The 24273-nt window shown below is 42.1% G+C and overlaps 1 protein-coding gene across 7 annotated transcripts in view; it reads right to left on the reverse strand.

Annotated features, from left to right (window-relative positions):
- Positions 1-24273, reverse strand: part of CTNND1 (catenin delta 1) — a 48169-nt gene that overhangs the window by 16712 nt on the left and 7184 nt on the right. For 3 of the 7 annotated variants that reach the window (XM_007196473.2, XM_007196472.2, XM_057553526.1), the window contains exons 2-6: positions 8451-8567; positions 6956-7246; positions 4891-4962; positions 3671-3823; positions 2718-3253 (exon numbers count right to left, since the gene is read on the reverse strand). In XM_007196473.2, the coding sequence (XP_007196535.1) occupies positions 2718-3253; positions 3671-3823; positions 4891-4962; positions 6956-7150 (956 nt within the window). In that variant the 5' untranslated portion in view covers positions 7151-7246; positions 8451-8567. Of the gene's footprint in view, positions 1-2717; positions 3254-3670; positions 3824-4890; positions 4963-6955; positions 7247-8450; positions 8568-23167; positions 23222-24273 lie in introns of all 7 variants that reach the window. The other 4 variants (XM_007196470.2, XM_057553527.1, XM_057553528.1 and 1 more) reach the window with 4 other exon arrangements.

The raw sequence follows: 24273 nt of genomic DNA on the forward strand, positions 1-24273 counted from the left end.
AATAAGGCATTTACACACAGGAAAGAGCTGGTGGAATAAGACCCTTAAACACATTTCACATTTAAGTCTCTCCTTACCCTATTTTGGAAATTATTAAAAAAGAGATGATAGAGTAAAAGCAGTAAAGGATGTCTCAATACCTCATGTGAGGACTTGGCTTTGGTATTGATGAGGTATAAGCTTGAACATTAGTTTGCACTAGTTCATCCCAAGGTCATCTCTGCTACTCAACAAAAGTGTTTGAGACATAATTTCTAGTCTCCAGTTTCTAAAGCCAATACTTCCAATTCTGTCAAAATAGACACTACTGACCACCATCACATTTGGGATACCCAGTCACTATGAAAAGGAATAGACAGAGCAATTGAAGGTAAAGAAAAACATCTAACCAGAAATATTGCTTCCTATTTCAGTACTACCAACAACCACTAGAGGGTGAGTCTGTCACACTGTTATTTATTCATAACCACCAGGAAGGAAGAGACCCATTATCTGTGAGCTCATCTCACTCTGTGGCTCCCACAGGAGAGAGGAGAATCCATTGTGTGGAACTCTCCAAATAAGCCAGTCGTTTGTTCCGCAAAACCACTCCCACTGTCACCAAACCCTCAAGGTTAGCCTGAGCAGAGGGCCTGCCTCATAGCTGTCAACATCAACCACTCAAAAATGACTTAAATGGACAAAGCAGTTAGTAAAAAATCACTATTTTTTAATATCAGTGAAACAAAATAAACAGGTTATATAGCTGAGTTTTTAAAGTAGGCAACTAAACAGCATATTAAGTAAGATTCCATTTCAGTAGGGAAAAAAATAAAGTCAGACTGTGTTTACATGTATAAGAAAAAGAACTCAAAGGAAAAGCATCAAAATGTTAACAGTAGTTCTTTATCAATGGATGGTGTGCTTATCTAGTTTTGTAGTGATGATGTTTTTACTTTTATTATTATTTTAATACAAGCAATTACAAAACAATTACCATAACAGAAGATCTTGGTCACTCAAGATATTTTTACAAGTGGATCATGACATTCTTTCCTTTGTCTTACAAATAACAAGGCTGTGCCCAGAAAGATTAAATGACTTGCTTAAGACTACATAGCTAGTGGCAAAGGCACAACTAGAACCAAGGTCTTCTGGTTCGGTGCTTTTTCTACAAATCATTCTGCCTTACTGTTTTCGTTTGACCTTGTATTACTCTCCTAGCCCCAGAACAGGAAGCAGCAAATGTTCTTGCTAGTCAAGCAGGTTTCCAAGTCCAGTATCACCCTGGAATAAACCCAAGAAGCAAGCCCAAACCCTCTTTCTTTATGTCAATTGCCACAGCAAGGGACAACAGAGAATGACCTGGCCACCAGCACCCACCTAGATCCAATCCCTCTAGTAATGAGGAAGTCAGAAAAAGCAGACTTGTCAACAAAGAGAAGAAGCCAACACCCTAGGCAGACTCCTTTGGTGATTGCTGTTATCTACCACTGCTCCAAGTTGCACCAACTAAGGCCTGGTGTGCTCCCTCACCTCCACCCCAGGAATAAAAAAATGAGTCACATGGGAGTTGGATTTGCTGTCCAAAAGATACCTGAAAGGTGAGTGACTCAGGCTTAGATAATGAGGCCTCTACCCCTGGGCCCAGCCCAGTCTACTGTTCACCAAAGCTACCTAATATGAGTAAAATGAGCACCAAGGCATTTGTTTTAGAAAGTCATGACCTCATACAGAAATTCAGCAACAGCTGTTAGGATATCCTTACCATTAAGACATCCATAAATCTTCTCCCTTGATTCTTATCATTTCTCTTTGCCTGGAAAACACTGTCTCTGATTTATTCTAAAGCAGGATTGGCAGCCCATGGGCCAAACCTGTTTTTTGTACAGTCCCAAAACTAAGAATGGTTTTTATATTTTTAAAAGGTTGTAAAAAGAAGAACAACGACATACAACAAAAATGATATACTGTTTGCAAAGTCTAAATTAGTTCTATTTGGTCCTTTACAGAAAAGGTTTGCCAACTTGCATTCTAAAGCATTTTTTCAAGGCAAACCATCTACCAGTCCAAACGTCAATTACTACCTTTTTCACATCACCAAAGAATCCCCAGGGATAAACAGTAAAGTCAGAATTAGTGACCTTTCAGAGTGTCAATAATGTACCACCCTCTAAGGAAGCCACCCCCATTTCACTTTACAATCAAATGTAAGGACCTAAGCACAAAGTGTCAGGGTTTTTGTGAGATCAAGGTTTGTTTTTACTTGAGATTAAAACCATCACAGCGAAGGTTCTTATATATACCCTTAACTATCTATTCTGGCCTAAAACCCTCAACCTTGTTCTTAACACCAAACCAGAAGCTGAAGAAATTCACAAGAACAAATATTCCATAGCCTCAGACACCAGGCTCCAAAAGGGGGTCAAATCTTAGGCAGAAAATATAGAAACTCTTGGCACAGAAACAAAGGCCGCTCTTCAGAACACAGACCAATAACCATCACAAGTTGTTTTCTATAATTAGAATATATGATTTCTACAACGAAAAAGAGACAAAAAAGCACATCAATACTTAGTAAAATCAGAAAAGGGAAGAAAAGGGTGGTCTTCCACAAAAACAGGCAGACGAGGGGGCCACAACTACCTCTGATCCCAAAAAGCACTTAGACGGAGAAGGAAGAGCTACCCCCTTTTGCTGTCTTTGAAAGACCCTTTTCTTCCCTTTTTCTTGCCTACCTGAGGCGTCGCCGAGGGTCAGAGGGTGTCCCAGTCCGACGGCCAGTGCCGTAATCAGACATCATGCCGTAATCCACGTCATCGTAGCCCATGCTACGCTGGTCATCCTCAAGCCCGTAAGGCTCTGGATGGAAACGATGCAGATCCACGCTGCTCCCACCTACCCGAACCTGGGGCTGGGGCCCATAGACATCCTGTCTACTGGGTGCCCGGTAACCTTCCATGCTGGGCCTATACCGCTCCTCAATGCGGGTCACCCGGGACAGACTGCCATAGTTGTCACTGCTACTTGGATAACCATCTTCATAGTGGCGGCTATATCCATCAGGAGGGTAGTGGAAGTTCCTGGGAAGGGTAGCAGTGCCTGCTTGCCCCACATAGGGGCCAGGTCCCCCATTGCCATTCTTGCGGAAGTCACGACCCAGAGTCTGGATATAGCTGTTCGAAACTGATGAGGCATCTGCAGGCAGCCCGTCTGGTCCCATAGAGACTGGCTGGACCGTCCGTGTTGTCACCGTCTTCACCACTTTCTTGACCTTCAAGTAAAGAGAGAGAAAAGAAAAATTAATGAAGTGAACAAATTAAGCTTAAATTCTAGACCACTCTAAGAAAAGAAACAAACCTCTACCCCCCGGCTCGCTTTACCTAGAAATGCCATGCAATCTACCATCTACCTTTCTCTCCATCTTATAGGAATTCTCCAGGCAGGAAAATTGCGCTGGCAGTTAACTATGCCTCTAAGGGAAGCTACTGCAGACTCTCTTCCTCATTCCATTAGATTTTCCCATATCTCTTCTATCTTCTCTGTCTACCCAGAGATCACTTTCTTTATGCCTTTACCACAGATCAGTGGCTCCTCATCCACCCTAATTAAGTGCTTAGCCCCTCCCCTCAATAAAGACCATAGGAAGAACTCCTCCATCATCGCAGACCTTACACAAGTCTTAGCTTACTGTGGTCTCTGTGCGCCGAGTGGTTCCATCGTCCGAGGTCTCCACAGAGACAACAGACATGGCTCCCTCAGGGTCCTCCTCCGTGTAGGTCTCCACAATCTGCCCTGGCTCCTGCATCCTGGGGATGGTGCTATACAAAAGGTGACTGTGATCCTACATGGAAAAGAGAAAAAAGAAAGAGCTATTATTAAGCCATATATACTAACAATCCATCCCAATCAGAGGCACTGTCTCCCTAAAGACACTGCATCTTCTATGGGCCCCAGGATTTTTAGTGGGGTGCCTGTCCCCACTTTTGAATTTGTACAAAAGGGCAGAAGACATAATTTCCCAGTTCTAGTCATTTAACAAACAGGAACTGAGTTAACTGTCGCTACATCAACACCCAAGTGACAGAGACAGCAGATATAACTTCCCAGTTCTAGTCATCTAAGTGAATATGAACTGTGTTAAACTGCAGCTACATCTACATCTGAGGGATCCTTCAAAAAAAAAAAAAAGTTCACCCAATAAGAACTTTTAAGATGAACCAGAAAATCCCAATAAGAGCTATCTTCTGAATAGCTCTATGCTATTCTTCAGATATGCTTAAGGCTCAAGATCAGCCAGATTTTAGGCATGGTTTTCTGCAAAGTAGAACCATGCCCATTCTAGAAAAGGGATGCAGTAATTGAGAGATCAAATACTGGATCAATGGTCATTACAATTAATTCCAAAATAAAACTACATTTATAGTGTATAAAACTGATGACTAATAAGAACCTGCAGTATAAAAAAAAAAAACAAAACAACTAATACTAAACTTTCATTGGGTTATTTGTATGGAAATATGTTAATATAAATGTTTCAGACATTACGTGAAATTTCTAAAAATCTTATATGTTCTGGTATAATGTTATAAGTCATAATTCTAGTTATTACTTTAAAATGTATATCTCAGAAATAACTAAAAAAAAAAAATTCCTAATGTTCAGCATTTTTCCACGCCTTTTTCTTTTCTGTTAAAAAAAGAAAAAAGAAAAATTATGTGAGTACAATTAAAAAAAAAAAAACAACCTACATTTATACTTTGAAACTCCATTTTTCAATTTTCCTAAATGAAAGAAACTAACGGGAGCTTACAATGTGCCAGGCACTTTAGAAGACACCAATATGCTCTTAAGCTGAGGAAGTAAGAAAGATATGAATAAGCAACCCAGACCTTGAGCCAAAAGAATTACCTGGGGTCCGTTGAGTTTTAGATCTGAAAATTTCTGTCGCTCAAGGTCAACATCGCCCACAAACCGGCCGTTCTGAAACATAGCCCACAAGAAGACAATTCATTTTGTGGCCTTCTTTTGCTCTATCAAACACAAATGATTTTTTTTCCAAACAGGAAAAGGCCTTTCAAGAAGACATTTGTGGCCTGGAGTCCTTCTGTCAGTACAGATAAAAGAAGCACATCACTCCTTAGACTTAACACCTCAAAATTGGAACCGGGCCTAGAACTCTGGCAGACTGGGTCTCTGGAACATAGGAACGTAAGCTCTATGAGGGCAGAGGTTTATTGTGTGTTTTGGTTTTGGTCAGTTTTGTTCACTGTCTCCCTAGTGCCTTGATCAGTGCCTGGCACATAATAGGTACGCAAAACCTATTTTCTGAATAAATAGCAGAGACTCAGATAAGTTCCCCACGAAATCTTTTTGGAAAGCCATAAGAACATAAGGAAACTTGGAAAGCCTAGGTTGGGGGGTTTCCAAAAGCCTTCTTTATTGTTTCATGCATCTTCATGCTCTACAACCACTGGAAACTCCCATACCAGGAAACTTTTTAAAGAAAGAGGCAAGAAATATGAGTTTCTCTTTCCAAGTAGAAAGAAAACAAGTATCTCAACTCCCCTCAAGCAGATGTCTCAGTATCTTCATCACCAATTATTAGAGCCACAGAACACATTAAAAAATGTCATTCTTAAGTTGCTCTGTCTTAAACAGCAGGAAATAATCTAATAACATTATACTACGTAAAAATACATTTGACTACTCCCCTTCAAAAAGAATACAGTGAGATCCAGCCACCTTGGGAGACTCTTCCCCCACCCTACTCCCATTACATAGGGAGTGTAGTGCTGTAGGGAAAGGAAGTTAAACATTACTTTCAGGAAGAAGGAAGGGTGTGGTTTCATTGCTGAGCAGAAGTTAAAAATAAAAGAGAAAGAGAGAGAGAGAGAGAATCCATGTACTAAGTCCTGGAATTCCCCACCACGGCCAAGGCTGAGCAGTCCTGCTCTCCTTTTCCATACATACCCCTCCCTCAACCCTAACCCTCTATTCTTGTTCCTATAAAAACCCTAGGAACACTGCAAACACACTGCTTCCAAATTCCTGATCATCCCCAATTGGAATTATATCCTCTCACTCAACATGCTCCTTAGCATGAGGGACCTTCTCCATCTTAAAAAATAAGTAAGTAATCAATGAAAGGACTTACTGGAGCATGAGCACTGTTCTTAGTTCCCATCAGAGATCTCTTAAAATGAAGTCTATCAGGCAATGCCTACTACACACACACACACACACACACACACACACACACACACAAAACCTCAGACAGATTACATCACAGCGAAGTCAGACTACAGAAACCATAGGAAACACAAGATACTTCTCATTTCTAACACCAACTCTCCCAAGTCACATCAGAGTCAGCCAACCCAGAGACCACTGGCTCCTGTGGTTATCTGGGTTAAACAGCAGCACGATGCTCCCTCTCCAACTCTAACCAAAAGAATTAACAGTGACCCCTTCCTCCAAGAACTGATTTGCACAGCCAACAAAAAGAGTATGGAGCAGGAATACACAACTGATGAACACTGTCACACCTTCTGAGCAAACTGTTCTCTGAGGGAGAATACAAGATGCCCAACTTCCCCAATCACTAAGCAGGCATTTAATTTCCTGAATTTCTGATATGGGGGGTTGGGGGACACACAAGAAAAAAAACAAGTAACCTGAGTACAGCTTCAAATTATATGATCTGCCATTACTAGAACTGCATCCCAACCCAGAAACCCCACTCCAGCAAACAAGAAGTCAGATGGATGCTTCTAGAGATAAGTCCACCCAACTCAGCACAGCAGCAATATTCCCTATCTCTTAATCAGTATTTATCACCCCTGTAAAGGTTATCATGAGGTATGGGCACTGGACAGCCCATAACCACGAGGAGAGTAGCTTCCCAAGAAGGATCATAGTCTCTCTATGACCATGCCAAAGTCCTACCTGCAGGTCTGATGGAGAGAGGGGTTACCTGATGCCGGCGGGTGAGGGTGCCGTTGGCCATGAGCGGGTTGGCATCTTGTGGTGAGACCCGGACGCGTTCCAGTTGCGCCGAGACGTGGCGCCGTTCCTCCTCCAGCGCCCGGGTCAGCTTCTCAAACTGGGCCTCTTGTTCCTTCACAGAGGCCAAGATGCTGGCGGTCGACTCCACCTCTGAGTCGTCCATGAAGGTAAGGGGCAGAGCCGCCGCAGGGCAGGGTAAAAAGGGAAGGTGGATCACAGGGGGAGGAGGAAGGAGGGAGAAGGCCCCCCTCACTTCACACTACCGGGAAAAGGTAAGAGAGAGGAGAGAAAAGGTCACAGGTCAGAGAAGACAGATGAATTATTAATCCCAGAGCCAAAGATGCCCTCTCGTGGTTTTACTGCAGCACAGAAAGAGAGCCACCACCAAGCCTGGACCCACCACCAGTGTGTCTGTTCAAGCAGGATCCTTTGCCCATTACCCTCTTTAACACCCCACCAGAAATAACTATTGAAAGGAAAAGTGCAACTAGATCCAAGAGAGAATGTGCCTAAGGGCTGTAGTCATGACATGAGTTTAAAATTAGGTTATTCTCCCCTGGAAAAATTTGCTGGCATCAACTCAATGAAAGATGTAACTCCACAGTATAGACAAGCACACACTGTCCTGCAGGGGCAAGCCACCTCTGAGATAAGGGGGCAGTACAGATCTTACTTAACCTCTCCCAAATCTGAACACTGAAATTGCTGGAGTGGTGGCAAAATATACTAAATGAATATGCTAAATTAAAATGCCGATAAGAAATGGATGCAGTAAAAAGAATTCCCACCATCAAAGGCAGGAAAACTAAGGCCCTCAAATTGAATACATTTATAAAGGGACTTTTCTACTTTTAAAAACTATACTACAATATTGAGGGCAGAATGTGTGCCTTGGCTAACAGAGGCAAGAAAGCAACAGAATAAAAAAGTCTACGTGCAAAAAGGCAATATTTTCAGTGACCTTCACATCTCTTTGTGGAGTAGGAAAAGGGGCATTATATTAAGTTACAAAGTTAACCCTTGAAGTAGTTCGTATTCTAACCTTCAATAAATAGCTGGAACTTCCTACATCTCTGTTAATCCTGCAGAAAGCTCTGAACAGGCTACATTTTTACCTCTTTACATATTCCAACTAAGGGTAAATATCCAAGTATCTAGAGGGTTTACGTGTACCACTTCCACAATAAATGATATTCAGAAGCGAAGAGTTCCCCATACCCTATTACATAAACTGCAAGTTGGCTAGTAAGTGGAGGGGCACTGTAGTCATACTGTTGGACTTAGTAGGGTTTCTCTCTTATAACTTGGCTATAAGAGACTTTCTGGTCAGTCCAAGATATACCATGTTGAAAGGCAGGTTTTAGAATAAACCCTCTCCCCTATTCCCCACCCTCTCCTCAACCCCTCCAGAAAAAAGGCACTTAAATTTTTTTTATTCTTAATAAACATATTTACATACACACCTGTTAAGAGAAGGTCGTAATTGATTGGTTTAACAGAGAACAGCCCAGTCTAGATTCAGAATATCATGGGAGAAGCATCCCAGCCACCACAGCAAGGAGGAAGCAGGAAGAAGAGAGCTGTAGAAATATTTGGAGGAAAAATAGGAATGAGAGGAAAATAAAATATACCTAATACATTAAAAAAAAAAAAAGGAGCAGCAAGGGCAGGTGTTGGGGAAAAAACAATCTGGGAATGGAAGGGAGTAATTTAAAATATGACTTGGAATTGCTTAATGTGACAAATGCCCTTTGGACTTTGCTCTGTTTTCAAATACTTGGACCTTGGTTGTAGTTTTCATTAAAACCTGGATTCCACTGTCATGTCAGAGTTCCTCTACATGTATTTCTGTAGAGAACCAGGAGCAGGTCATAATATGGATATAAATTCACTTACCCCCTGTTCCCAGCAACCAAATTGGGAAGGAAAAAAAAAATTGCTGTTGGAATGCCCTTCCCCCTCCTTCCCACCCCTAAGGCAGAAACCTCAAAGCCCAGTCCCAGCATGCCCACAAAGATATTGAGAAACCAATGCAATAGTCGTCGTGGGGAAGACATGTGGGGACTAGCCTAGGCTAAGCCTTTTGCTTCAGTTCCCTTTCCCACGCTCCCCAGAGCCCTACCAAGCACAATCGCTTGGGCCTGTTTGCTTTAGAGTATGTGCAGTATTCAGCAAGCAAGAGTACCCAGAGGAATTGATAAATAGGTGCCCAATAAACTCCCTAATTAATTCTCCATCACCAAGACTCCCTCCAGTGGATCTAAATCCAAGAATGTGGCAGTCTTTTTTCCAAAGTCCTCCTACCCAGGCTCTGGGCTCCTGCAGTCACTTATCAACTCCTGTTCTTCCTTTAGGTCCAAAGCCCATTGTCACTTTCTCAATTCCCACCCTACATTCCAACAGGCCACTCAAAGGTCTTTAATAAGTAGCCTTATTTTTTTTTAATGTTGCTCCCTTTTCATCTCTATTACTTCATTTGCACTTGCCCTCATCTGCTATGTACAATGACCTATGAACCTTCCACACCAAGAGGACCCTGAGCTGGGGAGATTCTTCCAGTTCTGGGTTTCAACAGGGTCTGTCCGAACTGTAGTTAGCACTCCGGCAGTCTCCGCCCTGTAATCTTCTTTGTTAATAAAAGACCAAACTACCACTACTATCAGGCATACAGTGCCAACACTCCCTGTTGCACAGAGAAACTGTCACCCTTCCATAAAATTGCCGCTTTCTGCCCCCACAGCTTTAGCTAATACAATACAGGGAGTTAGGAAGGGTAGCAGGGCCTCTACCCAGGGCTCTAGGTCGGGAAGCAATATCTGGAAAAACATCAGCTTCTCCCATCTTCGTGGCTTTAAAAGCTGACCACCTGGCTCTAATTTGGAGAAGAAGGCAGAAAAGTTAAGAAAAAGAAGATCAGATTCCTAGGCCTAACAGCATGGGGGAAATTTTCTGCCTGAAAGAGGGCAGAAGCAGAGCTCTGTAGGACAGAACTGGACTCAGAAGACACGTCCCAGTCCTGGCTCTACCACTAGCCAACAACGGCAGTAAGTCACCGCCACGTTCTCATCTGTAAGATGCCAATACCACCAGCCCCGTCTAACTCAGAGTTGATGTGAGGATCGGCTGAGAATTCAATGCTATACAAATGTGAGGTATTAAGTTGTTTCAAGAGTTAGTTTCTGTCTTCCAATTACATTACTTAATAGTAATGCCTCAGCCCAAAACTATTTTGTGAACTAGTAGACAAAATTAACTGGATCAAGTGCATAACTGGGTTCTAAGGAGTGGATGAGCTGGTTTCCCTACTCCAACACTATTTACTAGGAGGGAGGTCCCACCTAGACCAGTGTTCCTGGGACACAGGGTGCTTTTCTAAGTGCCTGGCATTTATCACAGAATTACACATCTGCTATAATGAGCTCTCGATTCCCTATTTGAGGCCTTAGCAGTTTATTACTAAGGAGAAAGGGAGGGTGAAAAGAACTAGCAATTACTGAATGTTTTACATTTATTATCCTGGCAATCCTTACAGCAACTCTATGGAAGTTTTACTGCAAATGAGAAAACAGGCTATAGGTGTAGAAATTACCCAAGGTCTCAGTTAATGGCAAATTTTGAACTTAAGTCCAATATAAAATGGACAGTCCAGCACCTCTCTCTTACAACTCTTAAGAGCTTTCTACCCAAACATCACAGGAAAAAGGGAAAAGAAAAAGTTTCCATTTATCTTTAGGTTAAAGGGTTATCCATAATGTCTACAAATAAGAAATAAGTGGGAGAAAAGAAATAAATGGGAGGAAAAAGCAAGCATATGTGGGGGAAGAGAACGAAGCAGTTAGGCAAGATATATAGTACACCACCTCACAACTCAAGAGACTTGAGTCTTCTCCATGCCAAACATACACATCATAAGAAAATCATACTATAGACCAGAATCTGCAAACTATTAACTGATTTTGGCAGTTAGAATCAGGAAAGCCTTAAGACTACAGGCCAACATCTTTACAGGTTGGCCACTTATTATTTTCAATGGATACACTTGTTCTCACTTAAAAAAAGTTCATTGGGAATTCCCTGGTGGTCCAGTGGTTAGGACTTGGGGCTTTCACTGTCATGGTCCCGGGTTCAATCCCTGGTCAGGGAACTAAGATCCCGCAAGCCGAGCTGCACAGCCAAAAAATAAAAAAAATTAAAAATGATGATCAAGGAATTGCCAAAGTGGGGGAGAGGAGCAAAGTGAACAAGTGAACCTTGCAATTCCCCTAACACTAGATTTTCTCAGAGTAACTGGTTTTACTCTTTTTTTATTAAAATAAATTTATTTTATTTATTTTTTATTTTTGGCTGCGTTTGGGTCTTCGTTGCTATGCGCAGGCTTTCTCTAGTTGCGATGAGCAGGGGCTACTCTTTGCTGCGGTGCGCAGGCTTCTCGTTGCGGTGGCTTCTCCTGTTGCAGAGCATGGGCTCTAGGCGCATGGGCTTCAGTAGTTGCGGCGTGCGGGCTTCAGTAGTTGTGGCATGAGGGCTCGGTAGCTGTGGCTCACAGGCTCTAGAGTGCAGGCTCAGTAGTTGTGGCACAGGCGCTTAGTTGCTCCACGGCATGTGGGATCTTCCCGGACCAGGGATCCAACCTGTGTCCCCTGCATTGGCAGGTGGATTCTTAACCACTGCGCCACCAGGGAAGCCCTGGTTTTACTCTTAACAAGCCATAGGTCCTACAGACCTACGAGTCTACAACAAAGCTCCCACATTCAAGCAATGACAACAGTAAATATTCAATCTCTTCTGTAAGAATTCTGAACCAGAAGAAGTTGAATTAAATCAAATACCCAGAAAGACCAAACAGTTTGACAATGCCAACCAGGTAAAAGGGGAAAAGAAGAAAGTCACTTGCCAATAGCACAATCCCCACAATGACTTGTTCTACTGTAAATTGGCCATAGAAATATAATTTGAAATTATAATTTTTAGAGGTTAAGAACATAAACTTTGGAATCACACTGACTGCGTTCAAATCCCAGCTCCATTGCTTCTTAGCTATATGACTTTGGGCAAATCTCTCTAATCCTCAGGTTTCTTTTCTGTAAAATGGGAAAAATAAAATACATAGGGTGGTTGTGAGGATTAAACGAGACAATCCATGGAAAGTACTTAGAAAATGTCTTGACGCACAGAAAGCTACTGCTACCAATACAATACTATTACAAATAGTTAACACAAAGAGACTAGGGTTTTGGTCGTGTTGTTAGGGCTTTTGAATAAACCACACGTCTCCACATGTTCCCCTCTCCCACTTACTGTAGCCCTGTAAACTACAGGAATCCTTCACACTCTTAAAGGGAAAAAAAAAAAAATTAAACTCCAGGCCAGGGGTCAAAAGACCCGGAGTTCAAGTCCTGGCTCTGCCAAAAACAAATTGTGAGACCTTGGAGAAGTTATAAATAACCCCTGTAAGCTTTACTTTTTATTACTTTTCAGAGTTTAGCTTTAATGGGCTAATATATGTAAAACTATAGGCTGGGTAACTCTGAACCTCTCTCCCACCTCCATGCACTTCAGGTAAGTATATCCAAAGAGATGACCAGAATCAGGCATATAAGCCTCTGGGGGAAGCAGAAAAATTATTTGTCTTCAGATGGAGAACTCTAAACCCCGTAAAATAGTCTTTGGGTTCTTAGGAAAGAACTGTTATCTTCTGTAGAGCCAGGTCCAAATGCAGCCCTCTTCCCTTTTCCTATTTCTTCATTATGAAATCAAAACCAATGTCATAAAGTTATCCCTTCCCTCTAAATGCAATGATAAGCAAAATTCCTCTTCTACATCACCCTAGGGATTTCAAACTGCTTTTTTAAAAAGCACACTGAGCCTTCTATTGAAGAATACCAATCAATAAAATATAGCACCTGTAACACTACAGAACTGTATTACATAACATTCAAACCAAAAAAGGTAGGTCTTCCAAACACCTAAAAGGCATTTATTTGCCTTAACTGGCATTTGCCCCAAGTTTAAAGCAATTAATGCTGTTCAACCACAAACAGAGAAAATTGGCACCTTATTTTTAAATCAAAAGGAACATATTTTGTCAATAGTTTTTCTATGGCTTCTTATCACAGAGTGCTTATACCAAAGTCCAAAGTCTTAGTACTCCACCCACCACTTGATGTTCCACCATCCAAAGCTTAGAACAATTCAAAGCTCAGTCAGAACAATTCTCATATTTCTCCCTGCTGGAAAGACTCACTCCCACACTAACCCCAAGTCTCTGAAAGTGACTTGAAATAAGATGGAGAAAGGACTCTGCTCACTTCACAATCTCATGTCAACTGGGCACTTCTCAGAATTACAAAACTGACATTCCAGAAACGGCATTGCCTTAGGTGTTTAGCAGTTTCTGTGCTTCCCTGGGGATCTGCTTTACGCTAGGCTCAGCTTCTCCACTTAAGAGCACTCAAAAGGCTGAATGAAGGAGTCTTCAGTTTTACAAGTAAGGACTAGGTCTCACTGTGTCCAACACAAATCTGATGAATTAAGGGAGTCTCTGGCAAATCACCCTCCTCTTAGGAAAGAGTGATCATTCTATCTCACTGGAGTTCCAGGGAAAATAAATATGTGAAAGGTTTTTTTTGGTTTTCTTTTTTTAAAGAAATACTCCTTGTTAAAAGGCAGCTGAGCTAGCAATCTCTACAGGTCACTAGGACACCTTAAACATTCTAGTTACCTGTCAGGATTTAAAGTTTTTACTGTGACTTTAAAAGGAAAAAAAAAAAAAAAAATCACCTCCACCATCTTGACCCTAAATTCAGAAACCAGATGGAACATTCTTCTTGCTCTCTTTTCCCCTCCCAAGTATTCTGGGAACCCCCCAAACCATAAGATACTAAAATGTCTAAATGTTAGACTGGCTTTGAAGCAAAGGAAGGGTGTGGCTCTCGGCTCTTGAGGGGGCCCAGGACTGAAAGGGTATGGAAAGAAACAAAACCTGCTTCTCTCTGGAGCGTGTATGACACACACACAGGACTGGTCTAACAAGTCCTTCTGATCTCTCAGGCCAGGCCACCTCCTTCTCCTCCCCCACCACCCACGTGCCTCTCCAAGGCCTTCCACTGGGACAGATAACACTGAATTTTCTCTCAATCCTGAGAGTCTGAGACACATCAAGTTACTTACCTGTGTCCCTGTTGCAACCCTGCCAAAGGCACCTCACGCAGCCTTATAAGGAGAAAGCAGAGCTTTAGGGAGAGGCCAATAAGGAAACAAAGATAAGAAGGAGGGGCAAAAAACAGAGGGAGGTGTCAGACTGGAGGAAGGGGAGAGGCCAAATGCCTTTCTCCATTCTACAAAAGGAGGGGAAAAGAGAGGAGGTCAGGTATACAATGGGAAATTAGAAAAAGTCTAGTCAAAATGGAACATTATTGTTTAACTCCTGTGTCATGAAAGAGAAATCCTAAAATTAACTAGGACACCTTACACTCTTCCCTACCCTAGGCTAGAGGAAAAAAAATTCATGGAAAAAAAGCTTAACCTTAAGGTTTACTAGAGGCCACCCCACTGTTTGAGCTCCCAGTTCTTTTTTAAAGTGGCAGCTTCTCATCAAACCTCCTAACTTTCTATCTCTGGCATTCCCACCATCTCTCTGCCCATCATTTGAAGATGACTTGGAAAAGCTGAAAGCATGTAACTGAATCATATTTACAGTCCAGCTTCCTAAGAAAGCCCTGAGCCCTGTAAAGAGCAACAAGACACCCCTTCCATTAGGTTTAGAGTATGCCTCCCTTTTGAGACAAGCAAGAGAGAGAAGGTGTGAGTCTATGAAGAAATCATAGGAAATATGAAGGTCCTATTTCAGCTCAGGGCAGATAGCTGAAGGAAATGTTTCTCCCTATCTAAAAGAAGAAAATCTGACCTTACAGGGGGAGAAAAGTTGTGAGTCATTAATTACTGACCTCCCCCTATAAATTATCACAGATACTCTTCCCAACAACCTTTGAGGCAACGTTGGCCCCTTTTATAGATGAGTAAACTGTGCATCAGAAGTACTGGCTTCCCTGGTGGCGCAGTGGTTAAGAATCCGCCTGCCAATGCAGGGGACACAGATTCAAGCCCTGGTCCGGGAAGATCCCACATGCCGCGGAGCAACGAAGCCCGTGCACCACAACTATTGAGCCTGCGCTCTAGAGCCCACAAGCCACAACTACTGAGCCTGCGTGCCACAACTAATGAAGCCCCTGTGCCTAGAGCCAGTGCTCTGCAACAAGAGAAGCCACTGCAATGAGAAGCCCGCGTGCCGCAACTAGAGAAAGCCCGTGTGCAGCAACAAAGACCCAATGCAGCCAAAAATAAATTAATTAAATTAATTTTTTTAAAAAAGTATTCACTATCCTGCTCAAGGTCGTCATATAACTAGTAAGGGCTAGAAACGCATCTCTTCTACTCCAAGTCCGTGTTCCTTCTCCTTGATAGAGTGAAATGAGTATGAACTTTCTATGCTTCCTGTGGTTAAAAGTTATTCTAACTCAAATAGAGAAGGTGACCAAAAGTAAACTTTGGGGGGAGGAGGGGAGGGTAGTGAGAAAGGATGAGGTGGAAGCACCTAGACCTTTGGGTATTGCCTTCATTTTAAAGAGCAAGACCTCACTCAATTCTGGAGAAGAATGGCCAGAATTGAGAAATACCTTAGATTTCCCATTTTAAAAGGAAAAAGAACTCAGGAGAAAAGGTGAGAGGAGCAAAAGTAATAGTATTACTTGGTACACAATCACCTACTTTTCCACTGAAAGGCCCACTATAGAAATCTGGCTACTTGCCACATTCTCTAATCACAGCTCAAGAAAGAAATCTAATCACAAATATCCCTACTCTCATTTTTAACGTGACATCTCACTAAACCAAAAGCAAAGATCAGATCAGAGGTGGGGTGGGAAACAGAAGGAACTAGAAGCAGGGAAGACTGTGCTAGCCAGCATCAGAACAGAGGGAAGGGATTGTTCTAGCGGTATGTTAGCAATCTGCCTCTAGGGCAGCTGTCCTCCTGGGTAATCAAAGGCCGGCTTGTGTGTGTGCTCAGGGACTAGCCAGCCTGGCAAGAAGCTGAGGACTCAGCCACCCAATCCACAAAGTGAGAAGAGATGCCTGTTTCACAGCTGGAATGGAGGGCAGGGAAAACACAAAACAAGAGGAAAAGGCGGCGGGAGGGGGTGGGGGGCGGGGACAGAGAGTGCTACAGGTGCTACTTCAGTCTAGACAGAGGGGAAAAAAAAATCCTAGGAAACTACCAACCATTCCCTAGTTAAGCGCAAACAGAGAATTGCCAGTACCTCTCAATACTAAAATAAAAAATGGGTAGGTTTCTCCAGCTCTGTACATAGTAAGATGTCAACTGGAAGGATGAGACCTAAAATGCAGGGCCCCGGCATTGCCTGTTTCTCTCTATCCCTTTCAGACTCAACAAGGTATCTGCAATATACACAGTGAATAAACATAATATAAATAAACATCTATCTCCTTCTAAAATTCCTTTCTTAATTAAATCCTAGAGATATATAAATAATAGTAGCACACATAAAAGTCAGTGAGATCCCCAATACTAAGAGATCGAAGCCATTTATATAACTCAAGTGCTAAAATGCAAAAGGCCACAGTCAGAATTCACACTCCCTAATCCCTCGGAGTAGCTAGATGCTCTGAGACCCATTAGACACACAAAGGCTGCTCTCTTCTCAGTAGAGCCCTGGTAGCAGGGCTGCTCTCCAGGGACAAAGAGATTTCACAGGAGAACCACAAAGACATCGCCCCTCTCCATTCCCCCACTCCCAGCTTTCTCACTTCCTGTCACAGTAGCACCAGACCACAGTCTCCCAGAAACAAACAAATACAAAGTGCTGGATTCTGGGCTTCAAGCCAACTGCATTCCAGGGCATCCTGTCTACCAATCACCAGCCAGAGCTCCCACTTTGCCCTGCTCAATTCCTTATCATGTTCAGGGAAAACAACCCTCCTCCCTGCCCCAAGCCAACACTACATAGGACAAAGCTCAGGCCTTTAAGAATCAGCAGAAAGATACTGTGTGAAGATCTAAGGGTTCAGAGGGGCTGAGGGGATTTTCAAGATTCCTACTTAGCTAGTTTCTTCACTCTGGAGGCTGTGGATCTTAAAACTGGTATTATACTCAGCTCAGCTACGTGTGATACATCTCATAGAAAGCTTCATCATGGCAATCTGATAACCAACCTGAATTCAGTCAATGGAATATTCCCACCTGGAAAAACTACTTTAGGACACATCCTCTGTCAACTTCTCTATCACCCATTTCTACTGTTTTCAAAGTCTTTCAAACTCTTTTCCCCACAAACATAAAGCTGATTTTTTAAGAGGCCCCAAATAGAACAAACAAAGGCAGCAGACTCCACCCTACAAAGAGGCAGAATAGGTATCAGCAGATGCTAGGAGTAAAGTTCTCTACTTCCCTAGGGAATGAAAGGAGGCCCACTAGGAATTGCACAGTAGTGCTTGCAGCAAAAAAAGTCAACACAACAAACAGCTTTTCCTGCTCACTGCTCCCCCTGGAGTGGATCAGGGGTTGTAGATTTGGAACCTCATCAGAAGAGAAAGCCTCCCTTCCTGGTAAGGGTCCACAGCTGACACCAAGAATGGGATAAATGATTCATTTTTCTGTTATCTTAAACAAGCCCACTGGACGTTAGCTCTAAACTTTAGAAGCAAAGATGCAGATAGATCAAGCTCTATTTAGCCAAAGATTCTTGAAATCCAAAACAACACCCTTTGCCCCCAGGGCTCAATTCTTGCATAAAGCATAGTATAAGGCTCAGCACAGAGGTCTCAAACCAGAGGGACATTCCAGGCAACTAACTAGTAATACACTATCATTTCTCATCTTTTCTCCTCCCTTTCTCCTACACTCCTTTCCCCTTCTTCTTGGATCTGCTAGAAGTACTCTGTGCAGAAGCCTGATTCGGATAGTACATGCTGATGCAAAAGGAGATAAGTCTAAAACAGCACAATTAGAAGGAATTAGTCCATATCTGGCTATGATATAACCAGATGGAAGGAAATGGGGCAGGTATATACACAATAGTCAGCCATTCTAGGACTGGATAGAAAAAAGAATATTTAGCAACACTACGTTTTAGAACAGAACTTAACAGCAGGGCCTAGCCACTGCAAACTGTATCACTGAAGTACACACACAAAAAAGTTACAGATCTCTTACCTAGCACTAAATCGGACTCCCTTTTTCACTCAAAAATAATTTTTAAAATTAGTTACAATTGTTGGTATTCTTATCCAATTCTCCCTTATTCATAGCCCAGGCCAAATAAATCAGTCAATTAAGTACTACTGTGTGAGATGGTTATATAAAAAGCAGATAAAAATAGTAGAAGAGTTTTCTGAGATACTTAAAAAAAAAAAGAGGGTTATAAAAGACACACCCCAGACAGAACTGGACACACCCGTATCAGTGCTGCTACTGCTACTCCAAAAGGATGCTTAGCAGGTTCTCTGCCTCAAATTGAGTAGGTGAGACAGAAACTGCATGCTGACTCAGAAATATAGAAACCCCACAATGGGAAGGAGGGAAGGAGACCAGTATAGCCAACTGATCGCAATTCAGCACAACTTCATCAAAAGTCCTGGTCTAGGGGCTTCCCTGGTGGTGCAGTGGTTGAGAATCTGCCTGCCAATGCAGGGGACACGGGTTCGAGCCCTGGTCTGGGAAGATCCCACAAGCCGCGGAGCAACTAGGCCCGTGAGCCACAATTACTGAGCCTGTGCGTCTGGAGCCTGTGCTCCGCAACAAGAGAGGCCACGATAGTGAGAGGCCCGCGCACCGCGATGAAGAGGGGCCCCCACTTGCCGCAATTAGAGAAAGCCCTCGCACAGAAACGAAGACCCAACACAGCCATAAATAAATTAATTTAATTTAATTTAAAAATTAAAAAAAAAAAAGTCCTGGTCTACTTGTGTCTCTGGCTGTTTGCAGACATTTAGAAAACCCAACCAAGGGAATAACAAATGGGTAAGGAGAAAGTCAATAGAAAGGCCCAAGACTTAAGCTGAATACTCAATGGTTGGAAAAGTATGAATCTGTTTTGCTATATAACTTCCCACATACCCCTTTCTCTCCAAGTCAGGCCCAAAGCTGAAAGAACTGGAGGGAGGGGAGGCAGAGAAAAGAATGTGATTGGGAAAAGGTTTTGCTACATTCCAACTAGCCAACATCCCACATAGCATTAAGAGTGCCCAAGAATCCAATCCCACTACTGAGAGTTGCTAGGACTCCGCTAACACACATCCAATTCCTCTACCACCCTCCCCCTAAACACCCTGAAAAGCAGCATAATTGAGATAGCTTGATGAAGGCACCAGCTGTTTCCACCACTCTCCCTCCCCCCAACCCCAGAGACCAGAGTTCAAACTCACATCAAACACGTAATACAATTGGCCAGTAGGAAGGAGAAGCCAGAACTAAAATAGCAGGAAGAGTGCCAACTGGCCCCACTTAGAAGGAATGCTTTCTTGGCTCAATTTAAAATAAGAAACTTTTGTCATCCACTCCCCTCTGCCCAATTATGTTCTCCTTTCCACAACCCACCCCTCAGTGTCAAATGGATTTCAGTTTCTTCCCTACAACTCCTTGATCTATTTTCAAATGTCAGGGAATACAGGGGAGGTATAAGGTTGAATGTAAAATAACGTCTGGGAGATTGGAAGCCTTCCTGGACTGCAACAGCCAAACCTAGCACAGGGCTATCACATAAGGGCAAGTAGACAGGAGCCCACACAGCACCCATCACCATGTTTCACGCAAGGAAAGAAGGGAGCAAATGCTTCTGCTACTGAACATTGATGATAACCCTATTTCCCATGGAACGGACAGCCAGCTGAAGTAGTAACGCGATCAGCCCCTCCCCCACCCATATTCTAAGTTGACCAGCATTAGCCAAGGAGGAAGGGAAGGAAGCCAGCACTTCCTTTTCAGACAGGAAGTAACATTGGCCCTTCCTGTCGAGTTTTAAACAAATTGTCCAGCTGAGTTTCAATGTTAACATCCTCTCCTGAATTTGTTCCACAATTTCAAAATGGAGAGGGGAAATGGAGATATGGTCTAAAAGTTTCCCTTCCCCCTAAGAGGCAAGTCCTCAATTCCATACTAAGTGCTGGCAGAATCCCCAAATCAGGCGGTGACATCTGTAATTCCAAAACAATACGGGATACAGAGGTAGAAAACTTCAAATTAGCAACCTTCTTACCATGTCTACTACCATGAACTATTCTTCTCTACTTCTTATACTAAGTAAATAACCACCCATCTGAGAAATCATATAGATATGTAGCTTAACTCAAATGTTCAGATTTTGTGGTCCTCAAGCCTAAGTGATCAGAATCACCTGGGAAGCTTTTTTAAAAATACAATCTCCCAAATCTACCTCCCCATCCCTCATACCTCAATTTCTGGAGGGAATGCCTCAGAATTCATGTTTGCAAAAAGCCCTCAAAGTGATTCTGAGAGTCAGCTATTGGGAACCACCGTACCGACCTATCCCAGGCAACCTTCTGACCACCACATTCCTCTCCCAAAAAGGGCATTAGTTATAAAATACATTTTTTTGGACCTGCTTTACTATTCAGCAGACAGCTCATTATTCAAGTCTGGATTTGAAAGCATGGATTTAAATATATAAATGGCCAGAATGACACAATCCTAAATGCTATATTCTAGACTCAGAACCTAAAAGAAAGAACTATCTCACTTTGGAATCCTGAGTTGCTACAGTGGTGGACATCCCTATTTACACTGCAGATTGGACAACCCAACTTTTTTTTTTTTTTTTAATTTAACATACAGAGCTGGAATTTTTATTTAAAAATATGAAAATCCAATCAAATCTTATTAAATATTTTTATAAAAATGAAACTATACACAATTCTAGGATTCAATGTTCATCTAGTTGCCAATATAAGAAATAATTTCATACTGCATGCATGTTGTGTCACATATGTACATATTTAAGAGTAATACGAGTTAATAATAATCTAAAATGTTCTGTGCCACCATGTAACCTGCAACTGTTGTGAAGACAATGTGAGTACCAATTTGTAAACCCAGTTATTTTCTAAATGACTCAGTTTAGCTTTCCTCCAAGGAACAAAGAGTTGTGCCACATTTTCAAAGACTGTTCCACATTCCATCCCCGAAGAAGTCCGAAGTCCTAAATCTAGCATTCAAGACCCTAGATAATTTTAGCCCAGCTGACAATAGAAGTAACCAGAAACTCTGGATTCAAGTGTTACCTCTGACACTTAGCCAAGTCACTTTAACTTCTAGTTTGAGTAAGGGCAAGTGAGTAGCAAGATGTTTTTAGAAGAGGCATAAAGAGAAATATTTCCACAAAGAAGCATGTCACTGAAGACTTAGGAAAGAAGAATGGCATTGAAAGACATACTTTCAAGACAACTGCAAACATCTACAAATGCTGAAGTAATACACATCAAGCAGTTATTTAAAGCAACTTCAAAATTTGGGGGAACCTGATTGCCTAGAGTATTTCCTGCAAGATGATATACAGTTACCTGACCAAAGGAGAAGAGGATGGAAGGGGGAAAAATGTTTCCTGATTGAGGTCATCGCCCAAGGATGATATTAAGTAACAGAATGACAACTAAGAGAAGAAGAGAGGGTAACCAGGTCAAGTTCTAGGGCTACACTCCAAACAGAGAGAGACAGAGAAATTCTTTCACTGAAGGACAGGCTAGCTAAACCAGAAATCTTGAGAGGGAAAGTAAGAATGGGTGATTCAAGACACAGCTACTCTGGTAATCAAATATCCTTTTACTTTCCATTATGGGGTTGCCACAGAACATCAATCACTAAACAGTTGGTGCTTCTTCTTCAATCCCACCAAAGCCAACCAGGCCAAGTGGTTCAGCAATATGCTTTAACAACCATTACTGCTTAAACACACATATAGAAAGGAAAAAGAGACAGTTAGTTATCAGGATTGATCATGTCCCCTGATGTGCAAGACAGAAATATGGATATGGTGACCTATAAAATGGTACCTGAAGCCATTTAATCCCAATGATTAGGGCTGCAGGGAAGCAGGAGCTTTTCAGTCTAATGAGCAAAACGAAAAGCAGCAGATAAGCGGGGTAGGCATAATATTTGGTCATAAACCAAATCAACAAATGTACTCAAAAGGAAACTCAATCTGCTCAAAAAGAAGGCTGTCACTTCTACTATTCATAGAAATTTGAATCTGTAGATAAGAAGGTGGAGGAGAAAAAAAAAAAAAGAAGGTGGAGAAATAGATTTCTCTAGGGAAGAAAATTTTGATCTCACGTCCCAAACACATACAAGCTCATTCTAAGTAGTTGCCTTACTTTTATCATTCTCCAAGACAAGGGTCATCAACCTATGCAAATTCTGCTACTTTGCAAATTATGTGCTGACTATACTCACATGCAACTTCTGCAATGGGACAAAGATGGAGGCTGGGCCAGGTGTTCCCTCAACTCCTTACAAAGCCTACACAAAAAACTGTTAACAGCTGTTGTCTCTGGGGTCTGAAGTGAGGAGACTTTTCTTTGTACCGTATAGTGCAGGAGGAGGTCCTATACTGTGTCTCCCCTTATCTCCAACACACACCCATTGGACCTTTCTGAACACGTCTACTGCCCCCATCTCTTGCTTGCTGGTAACAACCAGCCTCAGGGCCTTTGCACTTTGTACCCATATCTATGTGACTTCACTCTCTAATTTCTTTTAAGTCTCTTTCAAACATACCTTGTAAGTGAGGTCCTCCCTGACCACTCTGTATTAAACAACCTCACTCCCACCCTTGCACTTCTTATTCACCACCCTACATATTCTGATTTATTTTTTCCTCAATAGTGTTATCACACTCTGACTTACTATATATTTACTTGCTTACTTAATATCTATCTCTTCCAACTAGAATGTAAGCTCTGTGAGGTCTATTTGGTGTACAGCAGGCTCTCAAATTTCTTTTGAATGAATGAATGAAGATGTTTTACTTTTGTAATGAAAACAAAAAGTTAAATTTTAGAAAAATAAATCAGTATTATTTCATTTTTCTTTCTATACATTTTTTCTAATTGTGACCTTAGGCCCATCAGTTGGGGTCTCCAGTAGCCTTACCTGCAGATTTGGCTGACCTTCAGCGGGGCAGACATTCAAATGGCCAATTCTGCCCTGGTTTACAAAGTAGTCAACAGAGAAGAGAACAACAGAGAGGTTACAGAACATCCCCCATTCCAACAAAGAAACAGTGGAAAGAAATCAGATTGGCACCAATTTCTCCTTTAAAATAGACCACTCTGTTTTTAAAAGTGAACTGAATATACACCAGCTACTTTATTTCAATGAGATTTACTTCACTTGCAATGAAATGGGAACTGTAGGTGCCTTGATAAAAGTACTGAGAAGTTGACTTAGTTTCTATAACAATGTCTTATATCCTCAACTAGCGGAATATATTTTGGTTTTTCAAATATAAGCTCCCTAAAACAAAAATCTTTTCACTCCACAAAGAGACCTCTCATTATGAGACCGCATTCCAATATAGAACGTGGGAAGCACACACAAAACTGACAATTTACTTTGGGAAAAGTAAGTATCTTTTGCTCTACTGTCAACTGAACCAAAATGAGTAATTAATTAGTAAATGTGGATGAGATTTGAAAATCGAAAAAATAAAACCTAATCTTAATTACTAGAAGAAATCAATCTTCTTGAATCATAACAATTAATCCTAATCTAGACCTAACTGAAATAAACCAAAAGCAGTATCCTAATACTTGTACCTTCACCACATGAAGTACAATCTATTCTATTTTAAGAACTAGAAATTTCTTCCAGGACTTCCCTGGTGGCACAGTGGTTAAGAATCCGCCTGCCAATGCAGGAGACACGGGTTCGAGCCCTGGTCCGGGAAGATCCCACATGCCGTGGAGCAACTAAGCCCGTGCGCCACAACTACTGAGCCTGCGCTCTAGAGCCCACGTGCCACAACTACTGAAGCCCACACGCCTAGAGCCCGTGCTCCGCAACAAGAGAAGCCACCGCAATGAGAAGCCCGTGCACCGCAACGAAGAGTAGCCCCCACTCGCCACAACTAGAGAAAGCCTGTGCTCAGCAACAAACACCCAACGCAGCCAAAAATAAATAAATGAATAAATAAATCTAAAAAAAAAAAGAAATGTCTTCCCTATTACGTGTTAGTGAGGCAAAGTGATGCCCGTGAA

The sequence above is a fragment of the Balaenoptera acutorostrata genome, chromosome 9 (genome assembly GCF_949987535.1).
Source record: "Balaenoptera acutorostrata chromosome 9, mBalAcu1.1, whole genome shotgun sequence".
Taxonomy (NCBI): domain Eukaryota; kingdom Metazoa; phylum Chordata; class Mammalia; order Artiodactyla; family Balaenopteridae; genus Balaenoptera; species Balaenoptera acutorostrata.